The sequence below is a fragment of the Pseudophryne corroboree genome, chromosome 2, assembly GCF_028390025.1.
Source record: "Pseudophryne corroboree isolate aPseCor3 chromosome 2, aPseCor3.hap2, whole genome shotgun sequence".
In the NCBI taxonomy this organism is placed as follows: Eukaryota; Metazoa; Chordata; class Amphibia; order Anura; family Myobatrachidae; genus Pseudophryne; species Pseudophryne corroboree.
Window position 1 is genome coordinate 675,156,385 of NC_086445.1, and position 20,112 is coordinate 675,176,496.

General features: G+C 41.5%; 1 protein-coding gene across 1 annotated transcript in view; it reads right to left on the reverse strand.

Moving 5' to 3' along the window:
• Positions 1–3,002: 3,002 nt before the first annotated feature.
• Positions 3,003–20,112, reverse strand: part of BLACAT1 (BLACAT1 overlapping LEMD1 locus) — a 32,982-nt gene continuing 15,872 nt past the window's right edge. The window contains exon 2 of the mRNA XM_063955135.1: positions 3,003–5,636. Coding sequence (XP_063811205.1) covers positions 5,501–5,636 — 136 coding nt within the window. The 3' untranslated portion in view covers positions 3,003–5,500. The remainder of the gene's footprint in view (positions 5,637–20,112) is intronic.

Below are 20,112 nucleotides of genomic sequence, written 5' to 3' on the forward strand. Positions count from 1 at the left end.
TAGATTAGGATATACCAGTAGTGGAGGGAATACCAGTAGTGGAGGGCATACCAGTAGATTAGGATATACCAGTAGTGGAGGGCATGCCAGTAGATTAGGATATACCAGTAGTGGAGGGAATACCAGTAGTGGAGGGCATACCAGTAGATTAGGATATACCAGTAGATGAAGGAATACCAGTAGTGGAGGGCATACCAGTAGATTAGGATATACCAGTAGATGAAGGAATACCAGTAGTGGAGGGCATACCAGTAGATTAGGATATACCAGTAGATGAAGGAATACCAGTAGTGGAGGGCATACCAGTAGATTAGGATATACCAGTAGATGAAGGAATACTAGTAGTGGAGGGCATACCAGTAGATTAGGATATACCAGTAGATGAAGGAATACCAGTAGTGGAGGGCATACCAGTAGATTAGGATATACCAGTAGTGGAGGGCATGCCAGTAGATTAGGATATACCAGTAGTGGAGGGAATACCAGTAGTGGAGGGCATACCAGTAGATTAGGATATACCAGTAGATGAAGGAATACCAGTAGTGGAGGGCATACCAGTAGATTAGGATATACCAGTAGATGAAGGAATACCAGTAGTGGAGGGCATACCAGTAGATTAGGATATACCAGTAGATGAAGGAATACCAGTAGTGGAGGGCATACCAGTAGATTAGGATATACCAGTAGATGAAGGAATACTAGTAGTGGAGGGCATACCAGTAGATTAGGATATACCAGTAGATGAAGGAATACCAGTAGTGGAGGGCATACCAGTAGATTAGGATATACCAGTAGATGAAGGAATACTAGTAGTGGAGGGCATACCAGTAGATTAGGATATACCAGTAGATAAAGGAATACCAGCAGTGGACAGTTTACCAGCTTTATAAATATTTGAAATTGGGGAAAGTCTGTGGATTAATAAAAAAGAGAAAAGTCTTGCAGGTGAGAGTCATTAGTGGTTATTCTACCAAATATTTATATCTGTGTGACTATGCAAAAGAAGAAATAATAAATCTCATATTAGCAACGTTGTACAAAGGAAAAATGTACATGCAACTTATCAATACAAATAGCACCCTGCATTGTGTATTGTACATATAATTATTTGTAAGGTATCATGCATTTCATTTCTATTTAATAGTTAAGTTAGTATGTAGTCTGAACTAGAAAAAAGAAATATCACACGCCTTATCTGTAATAACTTATTCCAAGTTTCTTATTAGAGAGGCGCTGATGTCTAAACTACAGTTAGTTGCAAAACCATGCAGCACATTGCTACTTATATGTCATGGCATATTGCAAGTTAATAGAAATAATCACTTCAAGCTCTAAATAGCAAACTAGTAACATTTTCTATTTTCTCCCAGTCAGACCTTATTCTTTCTGCTATATATAAAAGTAACACAAATCACAGGTCCTGTCTGGTACACTACTGTAACTGAAACAACAGCTTTTTAAATTGTACTCCAGTTACTTTAATAACACTGCCTGGCCTTACTTGTTTAGAACCCCCCTACAAAGAACAATATATTTATTAATTCTGCTTTACCCAGTCGGCCATATCAGTGCTGCCACCACAACCCCCTGCACTTACTGAATAGGAGTCTCGCATCACTACTCTGTGGTATTTGGAACACTATTTTTATACTCTATCAGGGATTTTCAACTCCAATCTTCAAATACCCCAACAACAGTTCTGTTCTGTGGAAACAAGTAGGATAATGAATGAGAAAGCAAAATTGATTAACCCACCTTTGTAATGATTAAAATAATCCTGAAAACATAACCTGTATTTGAGAATTGGAGGTGAAAACCCTGCACTATATAACTGCGTGTATGTCACCTCTGACTACCTCTATATCCTCTTAACATCTTGATACTACCCCACTTACATCTACACTTTATTGAAAGTGGAACACTTAACATACTCCCTGGGGATAGAAACAGGCTGGAGCCAGGAACTAGCATTGTACCTGTTATCATTAACTACATTGAGGTCAGGAACTAGCAATGCACCGATATTCACTGCCTGGAACCAATAATTAGCACATTGGTTGGATCCTTGAACACGTATCCCCCCACCAACAGCTACAATTGTTATTCCACTACCTTATCTATCAAGTGTTTCAACCATCTCTTACAATGTAAGCTTGTTTTGGGCAGGGCTATCTTTACCTTCAAAGTCTTGTAGTCGTAACTTGCATGTTTATATTATGATCCCCTCAAAGTACAAAGATGAGTAATATGTTGGTGCATTAGCAATAAAAGATTATGATAATACTGTATAACAGATACCCTAGTCAAATTACCTTAAAAAACAGCATTGTGAATGTGAGTTACAAATAAAAGTCAAGCAGAGGACAAATATTAATTTGGCAGAAGAACCCTATCAAGACTCTTACACTTCAGTGTTTCTCTCAGCACCTAAAGAAAGTAATTTATAGTTAAACACCCACAATAATGGGAAAAACAGATGTATGAATTAAAAAATAAAGGACAGACAACAGATAGAAAATTATTCATTAAAATTATTCATTCTATGTGTATTAATGCTATTGCAGTTAACTTTGGCATTTTGAGACATTTACATGTATGCACCATCAGAAAGCAAAGGTCACACTATCTCAGTCGCACTCCAAAAATTTTGGCTTTCAGAATCTGATTTCTGTATATGGAAGACTCACCCTGTTATTGTTGGATACATTTATCCTGTGAAGGCACCTGGCTTCAACTGTTTTAACGGGTGTTTTAAGTAATTGGTGACCGACAGAGCAATTCAATTATTGCTTAGATCGAGTGCAGTTGCTGCAGGTGCCCATTACTTACTGTACTGGGTTCAGCCACATAAAGCATTTAAACCCACTTAAAGTACTGCTTAGCATAGTGGTTCTCAAAGTTTTTTGAATCACGACACCCTAGAGCAGGCATTCCCAACCGCGGTCCTCAAGGCACACCAACAGTGCAGGTTTTAGTGATATCCAGGCTTCAGCATAGATGGTTAAATCAAAATAACTGAGGTACTAATTAAGTCACCTGTGTTCAAGCCTGGATATCACTAAAACCAGGACTGTTAGCGTGCCTTGAGGACCGTGGTTGGGAAACACTGCCCTAGAGTATCAGAATTTTTTTCACGGCACCCCTAGGTCAAAAGTTTCTTATCGAGAAATTTAGAAAGAAATATTAAATGAAGTAAATTGTGTTTATATGTCATCCTTAGGTTTAATTGTGTGGTGAGGGACAAGATTTGCTTCTATTTGCCCACATATTTTATGATTGACAGCCACTAGCACTGGTTTTGCCTACTACATTGGCCATAAATAATTGTAATTGGTAATGGACCACCAACCCAGGGTACCCCTGCAAGTGTCCCAATGCACCCCAGGGTGCCAAGGCACACAGTTTGAGAACCACTGGCTTAGGGTGCTCAGGGCACATGCTGAGATATGCGGTTGCCCATTCCTATTATAACGTATGCATGCACAGTGCAAGTGTACACCTATGTCTGTATGCAAGTTTGGTGTTTGTGCCACCTTGTGATTGATTAGGTGGAAAGAGGAAGGAAAGTGGCAATGTCATACCATTGTACACTAAGGCACCTTTAGGGGCAGACCTGCACGGAGGTGCAGATACACCGGTCACTAGCTGTACTGGTTGCGAGTGCCTGTGGGCTGATGCAAATACACTGATGAGAATAGTATCAGCACTAGCTAACCACTTGGCTGATTGTGGATTCTCCTCTGAAACGGATAGGTGCTATGTTCATTGCTTCTGTCTATACTATATAATATTCTACCATATTTCAGTTTGAATATTTTGCTACTTTATTTGTACACGAGAAGGAAGATTCTGGGCCGGATTCAATTATCAGCGGAATCGTTCTGAACGGTTTCCAGCGTAATCCCCCACCAGCTTTTTTCGGCTTGCAGCTTATAGAGGTCCAAGCAGAAATCAGCTAGAACAATGGGCTGATACATGCTGCTGATGGCTCCTCATATCTAACTGAATCTCTATACCGGCAAAACTTGTGCTGAAGATCTGGTCAAGTGTAAGTGTATTTGAAAGTACGCCTTCCATGAAACAGGCTCATATGCTACTGGTATAGTGCTGAATGCGTCTTCAAATACGCCCACCTCAGCATTGGGACTTATAGCCACTATTTTTTGTACAGCTTTTTTGAGGTGGATAATTTTAGTCACTGTATTAGGAATCTTGTACTATACACAAAATTATTATCGGTACTATATGGACTTATTCATTGGTATAATAAGTATGGCTAATAAACATTACTTTTCATAAAGCTAAGTATAACCATACAAAAATAACTTGAAAGTAGCTATGTGGAGCTATTTTTGCTTTGTACAATCAGTCCCTAGCAATGTATGTACTATTATTATGGGGATGAGGGAATATGGTATAGAAAAATAATGAACATGCTGCTCGTTATAATAATGCAGATTATTATGATCCTGACCATGCTGTATATCATTTTATAATGATTGTAGCTAAATATACTGTTTTTCATATGAATTTGTGTATGCCCATAAAAGGATTTCCTCTCTACATAATAGCATTGATTAGGAAAATTCTATTGTATATTGTTTTCAAGCTTCTTAATGTTATAACACATTCAAATTAATTTGCTTTCTTGATAGATTATATGTGCGTAAATCAAGGCCACTTAATGTGAAGAATTTGTGCTTTATAATTGCACTCATCCAGCACCCTGTTCCTTCCTTGCTCTATAATGAGCGGTGTACTAGCATCAGCTTTGCACTATGTCACTGCTACAGGTTTCTCACTCTTTCCTCATTAGCAAGAAACAAGCCTCATCTTTGTAGCATTCCTGAAGTAACAAGCTAATTATCCATTAGTGTAGTAAATATGAGTGGACCAGCTTTGCTGAAGCTGAGAAACTAATAATTTGCCATCCAGCCACTGTCCTGTGTAAGCTACTATAAATATCTTTGTCATTTAAGCAGTCTTACTAAGATGGTAACTTCACTTTTCAAAATCAGCCACGGTATCCGCAAAGGGCCTTGGTTACATCTCAACATGTCCGGTATCTAAAGAAAAAAAATGTAAACTGTCTTGTTCAGAAATAAAATGTATAAGATTGCATGAGGTTTTCTCATGCTGGCTAAATCCTTGAGATGGGACACTTCAGCAAAGCAGGAGGAACCATATGATGACAGTATAAGGTAGTGGTCACTCCCCCTAGTATTTCCATCCCTTTCAACACATTCAATGGTCAGCTTTTCAGTCTATCAGTTACCTCTATGCCATCTCACAATGACATAGGATACCCTGAATTCCCTTACACAGGAAACAGCACACTGGATGCCAGTAATGCATTGCTCTGCAACACATTGCAAGCTGTCCCAGCTGTGACATTGTAAGGGAAATGCTTTTTGACAATCTCCTACATGCTCTCTGGCTTAGAGGCCACCCAAGTATTCTCATGGCTCTGTCCCTGAGCGGTAGGCATACTTTATGTCCCTCATACTGACGTCTCTTGTTCGACTTGCGGTTCATCTTTCTTTGGTTTCATTTTGCAGAACCCATGAAGACCGCAGAAACACGCAAAGGTAAACTGAGGCATGGAATGTTGGCACTGAGGGTGATGTCCCGGGTACCTACAGTAGAAGAACAAAGTTAGACATTGTTTTACTCCACATTCACTTTGTACTTCCCTGTGATAGTGTTTTGCAATATTTTTGCAACTAAACTGCAGCACCTGCTTATAATGGAATTATTTATTGAAAGAATGCTCTGGCCAAAATATCCCCACCCTCCCACCATAGGGATAGTTACACTAGGAATCTCCCCACCCTCTGGTTTTACATAAGGGGTTTCCCTGCATCCCACCTACAGATCTTTCCACCGGTTAAAGCTAATTTATACTCTCTACTTGAATGCAGAATAGTAAATCTACTAATGCAATTTAAAAATTAATTAAAAAGAAGGAAACAAAAATATTTTTTTTTAACATAGAAACAAAATTATACATCATAAATAATAGTGTAATGAGATTTCTGCAAATTATGAAGGAGATTTAACAAAGCTTGGAGAGAGATAAAGTAGTGAGAGATAAAGTATCAGCCAATGCGCTCCTAACTGCCATGTTACCGGCTGTGGTTGAAAAATGACAGTTAGGTGCTGATTGGTTGGTAGTTTATCTCTTTCCAAGCATTGATAAATCTCCCCTATGGGGGATATGTACTAAGCAGTGAAAAGAGTGGAGAAGTGAGCCAGTGGAGAAGTTGCCCATGGCAACCAATCAACCAATCAGCATTGAAGTAACATTTATAATTTGCATACTTAAAAATTATACAGAGCAGCTGATTGGTGCCATGGGCCACTTCTCCACTGGCTCACTTCTCCACTCTTATTACTGCTTAGTACATGTCCCCAGATCTCTTAGGGATCCAAATCATACAGTTTCCATTAATGGCTGTTAGCCCCTATTACTGTACATATAGGTTTATGAATACTATACAATCATCATGAATCTAGCTTGGTTAAATGCAACATAATTAAATACATAATACATGTTATTAACAGAACAAATGGTTTTGGCTTTCTTCAGTGTGCAGTGCTAAATGCTAAATTGTGTGTGGAAGTCTTCTTAAGTATTCTAGATAATACCGGTGAAATCAAAGCAAACATTACATTTCTTTGATCACGTATTACATACATGTCTCATTAATTCTTGTAGATATAGACCTTAATGTCATTTTCTATTACATGTCATCCCAAGCACTATCCTTCCATCCTGGTTGGATACGAGCAGCAAGCTCCTGTCTGGATAAAGGGAGAGTATGCAGCTGTCAATTTACAGGGGACTGAGGACCAATCCAAAATGCTAATGACAATGACAGCTATAGCGGGAGGGGGAGTCAGTATGATATTGCAGGACAATGATATTTGTATAAATTCTAGAGATGCAACAAGCTGATTTCCCTGAGGGTATTTATTCAATATAAGAAACTGTTCTAGGGGTGGCATATAAGGCCAGAATTTTCATCAGGGCCTACAGAACTTGTAATGCTCACAGCAGCAGGAAATGAGAGCACAGATTATGAGTGAGGCAGTGATCTATACACTTGTGTGATTATGTTAGGATGGGCAGGGCTGCATACATGGGCAGAGTTACCATTTAGTGGGTGCACAGGGTGCCATTGCTATGGGTACATAGGGGCCCTTACAAACTTTTACCTTTTGTCCTACAATATATCTAGTTACACCCCTGGACCTGCTCATTATACTGCGGTATAAAGTGAACTGGAGGGCATTATACTGTAATGTTACATGTAGTAATATAAACTAGAGCACTGTAATGTGGCACAATATGAAGTGGAGGCACCATATTGAGGACTAAGCCATCTCCCTGTGATTGCCTAGAAATGTCCATAATTGTTCCAAGTAATTTCTGATTGCAACAGTGCCTTTGTGTGTAAACTCTGTGTAATGCATGGGTTGTATAAGTTTTAGGGATTTTTGTGCATGCGTAGTAGAAACAAATCGCTGAACTTCGTGAACATTGGCATTGTGTGTGACTCTGAATAAGGCCCATTGTAATGTCAAACAAACTTCTTTGTGAACCAAGGTTCGTTCATTCAACTACTTTTATATTCACTTTCATGTCCTGCTCCCATGCACGATTGCAGGACTTCCTTCGGGCTGCACCCACTCTGTGGAATACCATACCACGCACAATAAGACTCTCCCCTAGTCTCCAAACCTTCAAACGTTCCCTGAAAACTCACCTCTTCAGGCTAGCTTGTCACATTCTTGAACCGCTCACTCAACCTTCCATAAGCTTTCCTATCCGATTATATCCCCACTGTACAGTCCGCACATATCCTCCACATATTTTCTATTTCTTCAATTTCCCTTCTTTCTGACTAGGGTTCATCATTGCTGTGATGTGATATCATGCAACCCACCTAGAACCTTTGCAATCCGGTGAACAAATATGCAATAGATAATGCCTTTCCTTGTGTACCAATGCCTATTTCCCTATAGATTGTAAACTTGCGAGCAGGGCCTTCCTAACTCTGACTGTTTGTTTATTACCAAGTTTTGTTGCATCATTGTGTCCAATTGTAAAGCGCAACGGAATTTGCTGCGCTATATAAGAAACTGTTAATTAATAAATGTGTACTATAGCTCTTGATTACCTCCCATCCAACTAGCTTCTCCAAACTACCTGGACAATGAGCAGCACAGTAGGACTTGTACAACAGAGCCACAATTATCTAATAACGTGGAAAGTGTTGGGAGAGTGAGAAGCGAGTGAGGTAGAGGACTGGAGAGGTGGGGCAGACTATAAAGAGGAAGATATATGGATTTGGGAATATACATGATAAAAAGAGAAGAGAAAAATACAAAAGCAAATGTTACAGACAGAAGTAAATATAAATTGTGAATAAAACTTATACATGCGCTGATATTGCTCCCTATTACTACGACCTCTCATGCATTTAATAACATTATTTTACACCACTTGCACAGGGAGAGCTCTCAACGGTGGGCTTGAGCTATTTATATCTATAATGAGCTCACAGTTCTAATGCCCAGATTTAGCAAGCCTTGGAGAGTGATAAATAGCACGGTGATAAAGTACCAGCCAAACACCTTCTAACTGTCACAACCTGTGACATGGACGTAATGAGCTGATTGGCTGGTACTTTATCACTGTGCTATTTATCACTCTCCAAGGCTTGATAAATGGGGACTAATGTACCAGCCAATCAGCTCCTAACTGCCATGTCACAGGCTGTGTTTGATAAATGACAGTTAGGAGCTAGTTGGTTGGTGCTTTATCTCTCTCCACTTTATCTCCATCCAAGATTTAGTACAGTGGTTCTCAAACTCGGTCCTCAGGACCCCACACGGTTCACGTTTTCCATGTCACCCAGCAGGTGCACTGTGTTTTACCAACTGTCACAGTTGAAATATCTACAGGTGACCTTCAAAACATGAACTGTGTGGGGTCCTGAGGACAGAGATGGAGAACCTGTGGTTTAGTAAATAGACCCCTAAGTCTTGTTTCTGGGTTTTTTCACTAACAGACAATTAAATAAACAATCATTCAGTAAGGTCAGGGTGGTAAGAATGTAATGATATTGCATGTCCTTATTTATACAGGTAACTCCTTAACATCAATTTAACATCAAGAAATGGAAATGGTAATTGAACCAGTAAGATCTATGAGTTTTGTTGATCTTTTAAGTTATATGATATATCCTAAAATAAATATAAATGTAACCATAAAGGATGCATAGGTTAGAAGTAATCAAAATTATTTAATTTGAAATGTAACAAAAGTCCAATTTCTACAAACAAATCTATTTCTATAACCATGTATGTCTAAGCAAATTGTGAAGAAGATGCAGCACCATTTAAATGGCCTCAGAAGGGAGCGATGAGAAGTTAACTGCAGAATGCATCTTATTGTATGAAGTGGAGACGTCTTAGTGGATAGCTGGCATATGGAATATTTCCCTGGAAATAATGCTTTAAGCATACAGGTCTGATAAGATAAGCTTATTTTCCAATGGAGGGAAATACCTTACACCTAAATATGTAGGCATCTTTATGCCTTCACTCCAAGGTGTCAGAGGTATTTTAGCCTGTACAGGAAGCCTGAGCTTTTCACAAATACAAATTTAGGGATTCCAATGAGTACTCCTATATGGGGATTTAAACACACAGATATCAGTACAGCTTAGGGGTCTATTCATGCAGCAGAGAAAAGCCCTGTTTTGCGGTAAACAGGGCTTTTCTCTGCTTACCGCAATTCACAGAGCGGGTTACCGTGGAGAAGTCCCTAACTTCCCCAGCGGCACCCCCGCTCTGTGGCTGAATCGCATCACCATACGTTTGTATGGTGACTGCAATTCATGTAGGAACGGAAAGCCCAGCTTTCCGTTACCCTTCGCAAAACCCCATCGCCACCTCAGACAGGCGATGGGGAGGCTTGTACAGGAGAAGAGTAATGAAGACGTCCGTCTCCTGCCTTCTCCCTGCCCCCTTCAGTGACAAGAGACAATCAGAGGAGCCCAGGGCATATGCATTTGCATATGCCGGGTCACCTCCTCCTTGCTGCCCTTGCCCGCCGCTGGAGGTCTCGTTTCCCCGGCGCATGCGCAGATGACACCTGGAGGGGGGGGGGGGGGGGACACTGCGCATATGCAGAAGACCACAGCCACGGTATGAAGAGAGAAGACTGGAGAAGCCGGGATCGTGGAACAGCCGGATACCGCATCGCATCAGGGAACAGGTAAGTATTAATGAATTGCGTTAGAAATCTGAAAAAAACCCTGAAATAAGAATGCGATGTTTAGTGAAAAGTTAAACATAAACATTGCATTCTTACATGAATAGACCCTTTAGTGTGCTACATTTCTATGTATACAGTATTGCTGTTGTTTCAGCTTATGCATATATGCATATCTTACAGATGCCACCTGTATTGTCTTTATAAAATATATTACATCCGAGTCTTAAGGGGGGTACTTACGGAGCGATATTCTAAGCAATCTGACTAGATTGCTTAGAATATAAGCCTGATCGCTCTGTGTGTACCCCTTACCGCGATATCGATGCGCAGCCCCGCGCATCGCTATCGCTGCTGCTAGATTGGCCTGCTGTGCAGGCCAATCTAGCAGGTCGCCCACTTCACCCGCTGGGTGAAGTGAGCGGCCCCCCCGTCTCCCCCCACACGCTCAGCACTCATCGCGCTGTGCTGAGCGGCGGGAGAGATGTGTGCTGAGCGGTTCGCTCAGCACACATCTCTCCCCGCATCGGCCCATCTATATGGGCCTTTATGCATTGGCGAGAATGTGTCATTTTTTCCTATGCACAGCACTTTATCTTTATTGCCTATCACCCCAAAAATGAATGTATCTATGTCAATTTATTTCTTGTCTGTATCTACTGTCTATACTCTTCACTGTATACCCGTGAAATCCTGTATGTTGCCTGTGTACAGCGTTACAGAACCATAGAAATAAAAGTTACTAATAATAACAGAAATATGGCATATGATTCTGACATGTATTTTCTGTTGGCAATTGCTCTTTTTTTCTGATCCTCTACTTACGTTTACTTCTTCACATGGTTGTGTATGTAACTCTGGGAAACATTAGCTTACACTTTGTTGCATGTACATTTGATGGAGAAGTACATTTGTGGAGAAGTTAATGATAAAGCCTGGTGCCACTGAATGGTGAGTGTCCCCTGTGCAGTACATGGCTTTCAGCCCTACGTGAGGTAGAAATGCAATCACATAGGAATAAAAAGCCATATACCACAGCAGGGTGATCTCTGAGAGTGTGAACAATAAATCATGAAGATACAATTCAAATATATATTCAGATAAATTATCTTTTCACCTCCTCCTAATATATAAACATTAGCACACATACCCCATGACTGTAATACACAAAAACCATTTACCTATAACTTTATCCTAATGCACTTAGCATCTCATCCTCATGCCCAACACAAACTTATCACCTTATCCTAAACCACCAACATCCCATACCACTAGTGATCTACTGCAGGATACACACACATTACGTACCTACTGCCTCACCCGAGTACAAAAACATCCCTCAAGTGGCCATTCCTCCAGTGAAGTTAGGGGTAAACTTTGTGTTAGAGGGCCCCATCCTAGTAGTGTCAGTGACAAGGTTCTCACCAAGGGCATTTTAAGATATCAGTGGGATAATATGCAAGATTAGTGCTTGGGCCCCACACCCCCTTACCTCCCCAAAAATGTAGCTGCAGGTTGGGAGCATCCAGAAAGAATAGTGGGGAGGTATGAAAGGCGGGGGTGTCTGAGCTGCAAAACCATGCTGTTGTAGTACTTGTATGGTGCAGAGTTCTACTACATTCTCTTCTCTGTACTATGTTTACAGTATACCATTTTATCTGCCAGGCGGCAGCAGTGGAGAATGGTGAGTTGTGGGTGTGAGCAATGGCCCCCTGGAGTCAGGGTGTTTGTGCTTCATACCCTGCAATTGTGACAGCTAAACCATTGGTACACACCTTTCTTCTCATCCCCCACCATGCCTCTTCCCACTACCCCCAGCACTCTGGTCATAGAAACATAGAATTTGACGGCAGATAAGAACCACTTGGCCCATCTAGTCTGCCCTTTTTTTTAACCATATTTTTATCTCAAAACTTATTTGATCCTTATTTCTTTGTAAGGATATCCTTATGTCTATCCCATGCATGTTTAAATGGCTCTAATGTCTTAGCCTCTACCATCTCTGATGGGAGGCTATTCCATTTGTCCACTACCCTTTCTGTAAAGTAATTTTTCTTCATATTTTTCCTGAACCTCCCCCCCTCCAGTCTCAGTGCATGTCCTCGTGTCCTGTTGTTTCTCTTCATTTGGAGAATGTTTTCCTCCTGGACTTTGTTAAAACCCTTGATTTATTTGAAAGTTTCTATCATGTCCCCCCTTTCCCTTCTCTGCTCCAAACTAAACATATTGAGATTTTTTAGTCTTTCTGGGTATGTTTTGTGATGTAGGCTAGGCACCATTTTAGTTGCACTTCTTTGTACAGTCTCTAATGTATTAATATCCTTTTGAAGATATGGCCTCCAGAATTGAACACAGTATTCTAGATGCGGCCGTACCAATGACCTATACAGTGGCAGTATTACTTATTTCTGCTGCTGATTCCTCTCCCAATGCAGCCAAGCATCTGACTAGCATTCCTCATTGCTTTGTTACATTGCTTACCTGCCTTTAAGTCACCTGAAATAGTGACTCCTACTGTAGATCCCTTTCCTCCTCAGTAGTTTCCAGTATAGTGCCATTAATACTATATTTAGCCTTTGGATTTTTGAGACCCAAGTGCATGATTTTGCATTTTTGGGCATTAAACTGTAATTTCCACACTCTTGATCATTCCTCTAGTCTACCTAGATCCTCAGTCAACAAATGTAAAAACAAATGTTTTACCCAACCTGGTGTGTCTACCCTGTTGCATACCTTTGTGTCATCTGCAAAAAGGCATACTTTCCCTTTAATGCCATTTGCAATGTCACCAATAAAGATATTAAATAGCACTGGTCCAAGTACAGATCCCTGGGGTACTCCACTGGTAACATTTCCCTACTGTGAATGCACTCCATTTACCACAACTCTCTGCTTTCTATCCTGCAACCAAGATCTTATCCATTCAATAATCCTAGTATCCAATCCCAAACTTCCAAGTTTATTTAGCAGTCTGCGATGTGGAACAGTGTCAAAAGCCTTACTAAAGTCTAGATAAGCTATATCCATGGCTCCACCTTTTTCCATCACTTTAGTCACACAGTCAAAAAAAGTCAATAAGATTTGTTTGAAATGATTTCTCCCCCAAGTGAATCCATGCTGTTTGGGATCCTGTAAATTGCTGGATTTGAGATAATCTACAAGTCTGTCTTTTAAGAGTATTTCCATCAGTTTCCCTACTACTGATGTAAGACTCACTGGTCTGTAGTTGTTTGCCTCTTCCTTGCTTCCACTTTGTGCAGTGGGACTATGTTTGCTCTTTTCTAGTCCTCTGGAATTACTCCTGTAGCTAATGACTGGTTGAATAATTCTGTCAATGGTGCTACCAGCACCTCTTTAAGTTCTTTTAGTATCCTTGGATGCATCCCATCTGACCCCATAGATTTGTCCACTTTCAGCTTTGAGAGTTCTGTTAGGACCTTCTCCTCTGTAAATGTACTTGTTTCATTTTCTTGAATATCCCTGCAACTTAACTGTGGCCCCTTCCCCTCTCTTTCAGTAGTGAATACTGAGCAAAAATAATTATTAAGATGATCTGCTATTACATTGTCTCCCTCAACAAGACTCCCAGTCTCTGTCTTTAGTTTTATAATTCCACCTTTTGTTTTTTTCCTTTAGCTTATATACCTAAAAAAAGTTTTGCCTCCTTTACCCACTGACTGGGCCATTTTCTCCTCAGCTTGTGCCTTTGCACATCTGATTAGCTTTTTAGTCTCCTTATGTCTAACAAGATATATCTCTTTGTCTTCATTATGTTGTGTTTGCTTATATTTCCTAAAAGCCATCTTTTTTTTCTTTCACAATATTTGCTACTTCTTTCTGGTCACTACCAGAAATAATTAGTAGCCTAAGTGCAGGGCAAATTGAGTCTCCTGAGTTCCTTCCTGTAATAATTTTAGCATGGTACCTGACAGGAAGCCCTATTTCTGGGTATCAATATAACAAAAAACTTTGACAGCTTTCTCTGCCTAAAACTAACCTAACAAAGACCTGTGGCAATATATGTACCTCAGCAATCCTCCTTTAGCTATCACTCTCTCAGGAAATATGGTAGTTCTCAATTCCAGTACTCAAGTACCACCAACAGGTCATGTTTTGTGGACTTCTGTAATCATGCACAGGTGAGTTAATCTATTTTGCTGGGTTAGTAATTGCTTAATCTATTTTGCTGGGTTAGTAATTGCTTCCACAGACAGAAATCTCAAAACATGACCTGTTGGGCAGGAGCATTTTATCAGAGGAGGGTGCCCATGTGCAGACTCCAGGGTACCTAATCATCTTCACGGAGCAGTAGACTCAGTCTACTGCACATACGCAGGTCTCTAGTAACATGAAATCCACCATGTTTTGGAGACTATCCCTATGGCGCTTGCGAGGCAGCCATTTTGCCTGTGATTTTTTACTGCGGCTGCAACTCCGATGTGTGACTCCAGAAAGGTAAGTAATAAAACATGAGTGCAGTGTGTGCGGTTTGGGCCCCATTATAGAAAAGCCAAATGCTGTTGGGGTTTCTTGAGGGTTGACGTTGAGAACCATTGATTTATATAAATATAGCATTTTTCGTGGAATGTTATTAAAATATATATATTACTTTTTTTCTTATTTTACAAGTGGAACTGAAAGTATAAATGCAGAGTTTCTAGTCCCAATGCGCATTCATGAGCTGGAAATTTGGGTCACAAGTACATACAGATGTGGCAGCCTACAGCTTACATGGTAATAGTGGCAAATGTGTGTCATTTGCCCAGACTAGTGTGATCGTGAATGTTCATGGGGCACTGCGCAGGCACCCGCAATTTGTAGAATCGCATGGTGCGTATGCTCCCTTGAATTGGTCACGGGCAAGCACGAATAGTCACAATTGCAGCATATTTGTACCCATTCACGGGCAAGATGAAGGTGGGCACAAGCGTAAGACTACTATTACCACTGCCAGCCAATATGTGCAGGCTTGCCATCACAAATTGTGGGGCCCACTACAAATGAAACAGGCAGGGACCCCTGACCTTCGCTTTCCCCACTCTGACTAGGCCAGTGGTGTCATGTGAATCAGCAAAATAAATGTTATTTAAAAAAAAAAAAAAAAAAAAAAAAGAGTAATCAAATGTCATGTTACAACGGGACTACTATGTAGCCCAGGCCCTTACGGCTGTAACTACCTTGATGTCGCACGGATGGCGATCCTGAGAGAGGATGCGGACATTAAAATTTGGAAACTGTATTATGTCAAGCACAAAGAATATTCATGATGTACAAATAATTATTACATATGTCTGCTAAACTTCTATTAACACACTAAAAGGGCTGTAGAGAAATGTGCTGGATCCCGGTATTTTTTGGGGTGTGTAGTATAATAGAAAAAAAGTATTTGCACTCTAAAGGGGGAGGAGGGGGGCAGTGAGTCTTATGCACCCTACACACTTGCCAATGTGTGCGGGTGATATGAACAATCTCGTTCAGTAATGAACGAGAAATCGTTCATATCGCTCAGTGTGTATGCACCAACGATGAACGATGCGCAGCTCTGCGTTCGTTCATCGTTGGTTCTCCGTCGCTTTGCAATGCAAGTCAATTTGGACAATGATCGATTATCATTCAGCTCGATCATCGTCAAAATTTAATGCATCGGCAAGTGTGCAGGGTGCATTAGCCAGAGTCAAATCAGTGTTATCACCCCTCCCTCCACACAGGCAGAGGAAACTACTGTAGCAGCCTCCCTGGCCCCACTGAAACCCAGTACACAGCAGCTGGACTAGGGAGAGAGGCTGCTGCTGCTGACAGGTAGGGGGCAGCAGATCTGGGCCTCTCCAACAAGCCAGGATCATTGCTAATTAGTACCCACCCCTCCCTGTCCTTGGTGGCCATGCACACTAATTCCTGTGGAGTAAATGGGACTCAATGTGATAACTATTATAATTAATATAATGGGCACAATAGAGGTTGATTGTGTGAAAAGAGATTTTAAAGCCTTACTCAGTATTGCTATTCATTAATACAAAAGTTATATTGATAATACCATTGAATTTCACTAAATGGTCACACATAGAACGATTGTAAAGTCTGCAGCTTCAGAACTGGCGTTAGATAAATGCTGTAAAAATACATTTTTATTAATTGATGAAGAGTTTAGGTCTAGTAAATTTATATAATGGTCACACACTGGTGCTTACTGTAGTTTCTAAACATTCACACAATATTACACAGTGATTACTCATGTATGCAGAGATATACAGTCCTGTTTAGAAAATTAACAGAGTATTATTAGTGTAACCCTAGTTCTAGGGATGGATCACCTACGGATGGATAGATCCAGACCGTTCGTTTAATTTCTAAGATTAGTGCCAAAACCCAAGCTAAATGACTATGTTGATAAGTTGTTAGGGTGGGCTAGCTTGGGAGAACCCACTTTATATATATATATATGTGTGTGTGTGTCTAGTAGTAATTGTCCCTAAGGGGCAGACACCCCGTATATGACATACCTCGGTTTATATTACAGGAGATAGCAGATCATCTCCAACCATCCACGGGTCACATTCACGGTAAGTACTAACAATTTATTTGGTCATAAAGGCATCACAGGACCATAAGATAACGGTTTCTCAATATTAGTGCTGTCACTCCATCCCTTAGCCCACCTACCCCTCGTTATGGCCTATACAAAAGCAATTGCATGCATTTACAAAAAATATACCTCAGTACCTTGAAAAATTCAGTGAGCTCAGAAATTGTTACCTTAAATACCCGGGTATTGTTTTACTCATAGTTACACTGCAAAACTATTAGAACTCTTTCCCAATTAACTTTGCCCTCCAGAGGGGTTTATATATTTGCAAATATATTGTTATGTAGTTCAGTGCACTGAAAGAGTTCTCTTGAGTTGAATTCCACAACTACAGTCTATGAAGATATTTATTACTCCTAGAACCCTTTCGCTTAGGCGATTGGGTGGTAGAATGTCCCTCCTCTTATCACCACTGTTCTGTGTCAGATAATAAAACTAAAGGCAGAGCGTTAAATTCCGGTACAATGTTACGTTGCATTCAAAGGCTACGATTCTCTGGAACTCCTTGTTGGAGATCTGAAGCAAAAAAGTCAAAGGCAGGGATGGCCCCATTTCCACAGACAGATATGAGTCCTTAGAGTGCTTCCACTCCCCTTTCCTTAGCGCTCCCACTATTCTGTGTATGCGCACCCTTTGACAGCCATAGGAGGGTGTTCCTAGAAGATTATATACAGTATCTAAGGATGTTGTGTAGTGTCTTTGTACCACTCTCCTGCCCAGTGGCTTTATTAGCTATAGTCCCAAATTCCTTATGCTTTGCTGGAGCTAATGGTAAAGCAGCCCTCAATACTCTGTTGCAGGTGGAGTGCCTTCCTGTGTCCTTTATATGGTCACTACGCTGTACAACCTGATAGGTGAGTGTTGCTGCCAACCTGAACTCCCTATAGTTAATAGCTGGGTGTAAGGATTCCACATCTGAATGATCCCCTACAGCTGTTAATAGTAGCATAGGGAAACTCCTCTGCCTTCTCTGGTTAATTTGAGGGTCTATGTCACTCACGACCTCTGATGCTTCCAGGAATTAGGGTTAAGCTCAGGGTTGGTTCTATATCGGAGGGGCTGAAGGGACCTTGTGACGTATTGAGGAGGAGCTACGTCACCAGGGGGAGGAGCTACGGGCGAACAGGGTACCCGAAAAGTACCCTCGCGGGCTCGCTTCGCTCGCCACGCTTCGGGCACGGTGGCTCGCTCTGCTCCGCTTCGCTCACCACCTAATTACTAAAGGTAATAGTTGGTGGCGTGGATAGTAGAGGAACTATCCCGCTGGCCTAGCTCCTCCCCCTTGCGTCGTAACTCCTCCCCCTTACGGAAAAGGTCCCTTAGCCCACTTGATTCTAGCATCTACCTTAAGCTCAGTGTCATTGTTGGGAGTTGGCTCCTTTTGCCAAGCTCTCCTCCTGCTGGGCGGCCCCAGTCCGCAGCTGCCCCAATCAAGCTATCTCACTGGCGGGGATGGGGCGGCGCTTCAACTCCGGCACCTCCTTCCACTGTTACCGCCGCTGCCCGTTGCTTCTGACCGCCGTGTTCCCCCGGCTCTCCGGTCTCGGATCCCCGTCTGCGCTGTCCCAAGGGCACCACCTCCACCCGGTAAGGAGGGTGAGAGAGTCCTCACTCCCACTCTCACCATTCTTGCGGCCGTGCCGGGTCTCTCACTCCTGCTCTCCGCTCCGTCCTCCCCCAGCTTTTGCGCCACCAACCGCCAACGACCTCTTCTTCCTCCCGGTCCTCCACTCCAGACACCTCCGGTCATCACACGCCCCCCTTCAAGCAGAGACCAGCCAGCCACCTCCACGCGGACACAGTCTGCACCCACACCACAGTACATGCAGTACATACCAAAAACATGAGACGAGGCTGAAGTTAGCTTCTTATTCGGCCAGCTTCTTATTCACTTCTTATTCGGCTCCAGCTTCTTATTCACTTCTTATTCGGTTCCAGCTTCTTATTCAGAAATTATTATATTAAAAAAATTAAATAAGGATAGATCACTAAGTTAACATTGCATAAACTTCAAATAGTGTCCCTTACACCAATTTACATGACATTTTGCATTAAACAAAAATGATTTGGGCATGAAAATGGTGGTAAAGCGGGCACAGACACCAGATTTCATCATTTTGAATAAGAAGCTGTAGTTCTGCAAGGGTTAAACAACGTTGGTCAAAAGATTTGATACTTGAACCTCACACAGGGTGGTCACTTACATATCACCCACTTGCAGTTTGTCTTGACCAACAAGCATTTGGGCATGAAAATGGTGGTAAAGCGGGCACAGACACCAGATTTCATCATTTTGAATAAGAAGCTGTAGCTGTGCAAGGGTTAAACAGCGTTGGTCAAAAGATTTGACACTTGAAACTCACACAGGGTGGTCACTTACATATCACCCACTTGCAATTTGCCTTGACCAACAAGCATTTGGGCATGAAAATGGTGGCAAGGCGGGCACAGACACCAGATTTCATCATTTTGAATAAGAAGCTGTAGCTGTGCAAGGGTTAAACAGCGTTGGTCCAAAGATTTGACACTTGAAACCCACACAGGGTGGTCACTTACATATCACCCACATGCAATTTGCCTTGACCAACAAGCATTTGGGCATGGAAATGGTGGTAAAGCGGGCACAGACAGCAGATTTCATCATTTTGAATAAGAAGCTGTAGCTGTGCAAGGGTTAAACAGCGTTGGTCAAAAGATTTGACACTTGAAACTCACACAGGGTGGTCACTTACATATCACCCACTTGAAGTTTGTCTTGACCAACAAGCATTTGGGCATGAAAATGGTGGTAAAGCGGGCACAGACACCAGATTTCATCATTTTGAATAAGAAGCTGTAGCTGTGCATGGGTTAAACAGCGTTGGTCAAAAGATTTGACACTTGAAACTCAGACAGGGTGGTCACATGCATATCACCCACTTGCAGTTTGTCTTGACCAACAAGCATTTGGGCATGAAAATGGTGGTAAAGCGGGCACAGACACCAGATTTCATCATTTTGAATAAGAAGCTGTAGCTGTGCAAGGGTTAAACAGCGTTGGTCAAAAGATTTGAAACTTGAACCTCACACAGGGTGGTCACATGCATATCACCCACTTGCAGTTTGTCTTGACCAACAAGCATTTGGGCATGAAAATGGTGGTAAAGCGGGCACAGACACCAGATTTCATCATTTTGAATAAGAAGCTGTAGTTGTGCAAGGGTTAAACAGCGTTGGTCAACAGATTTGACACTTGAACCTCACA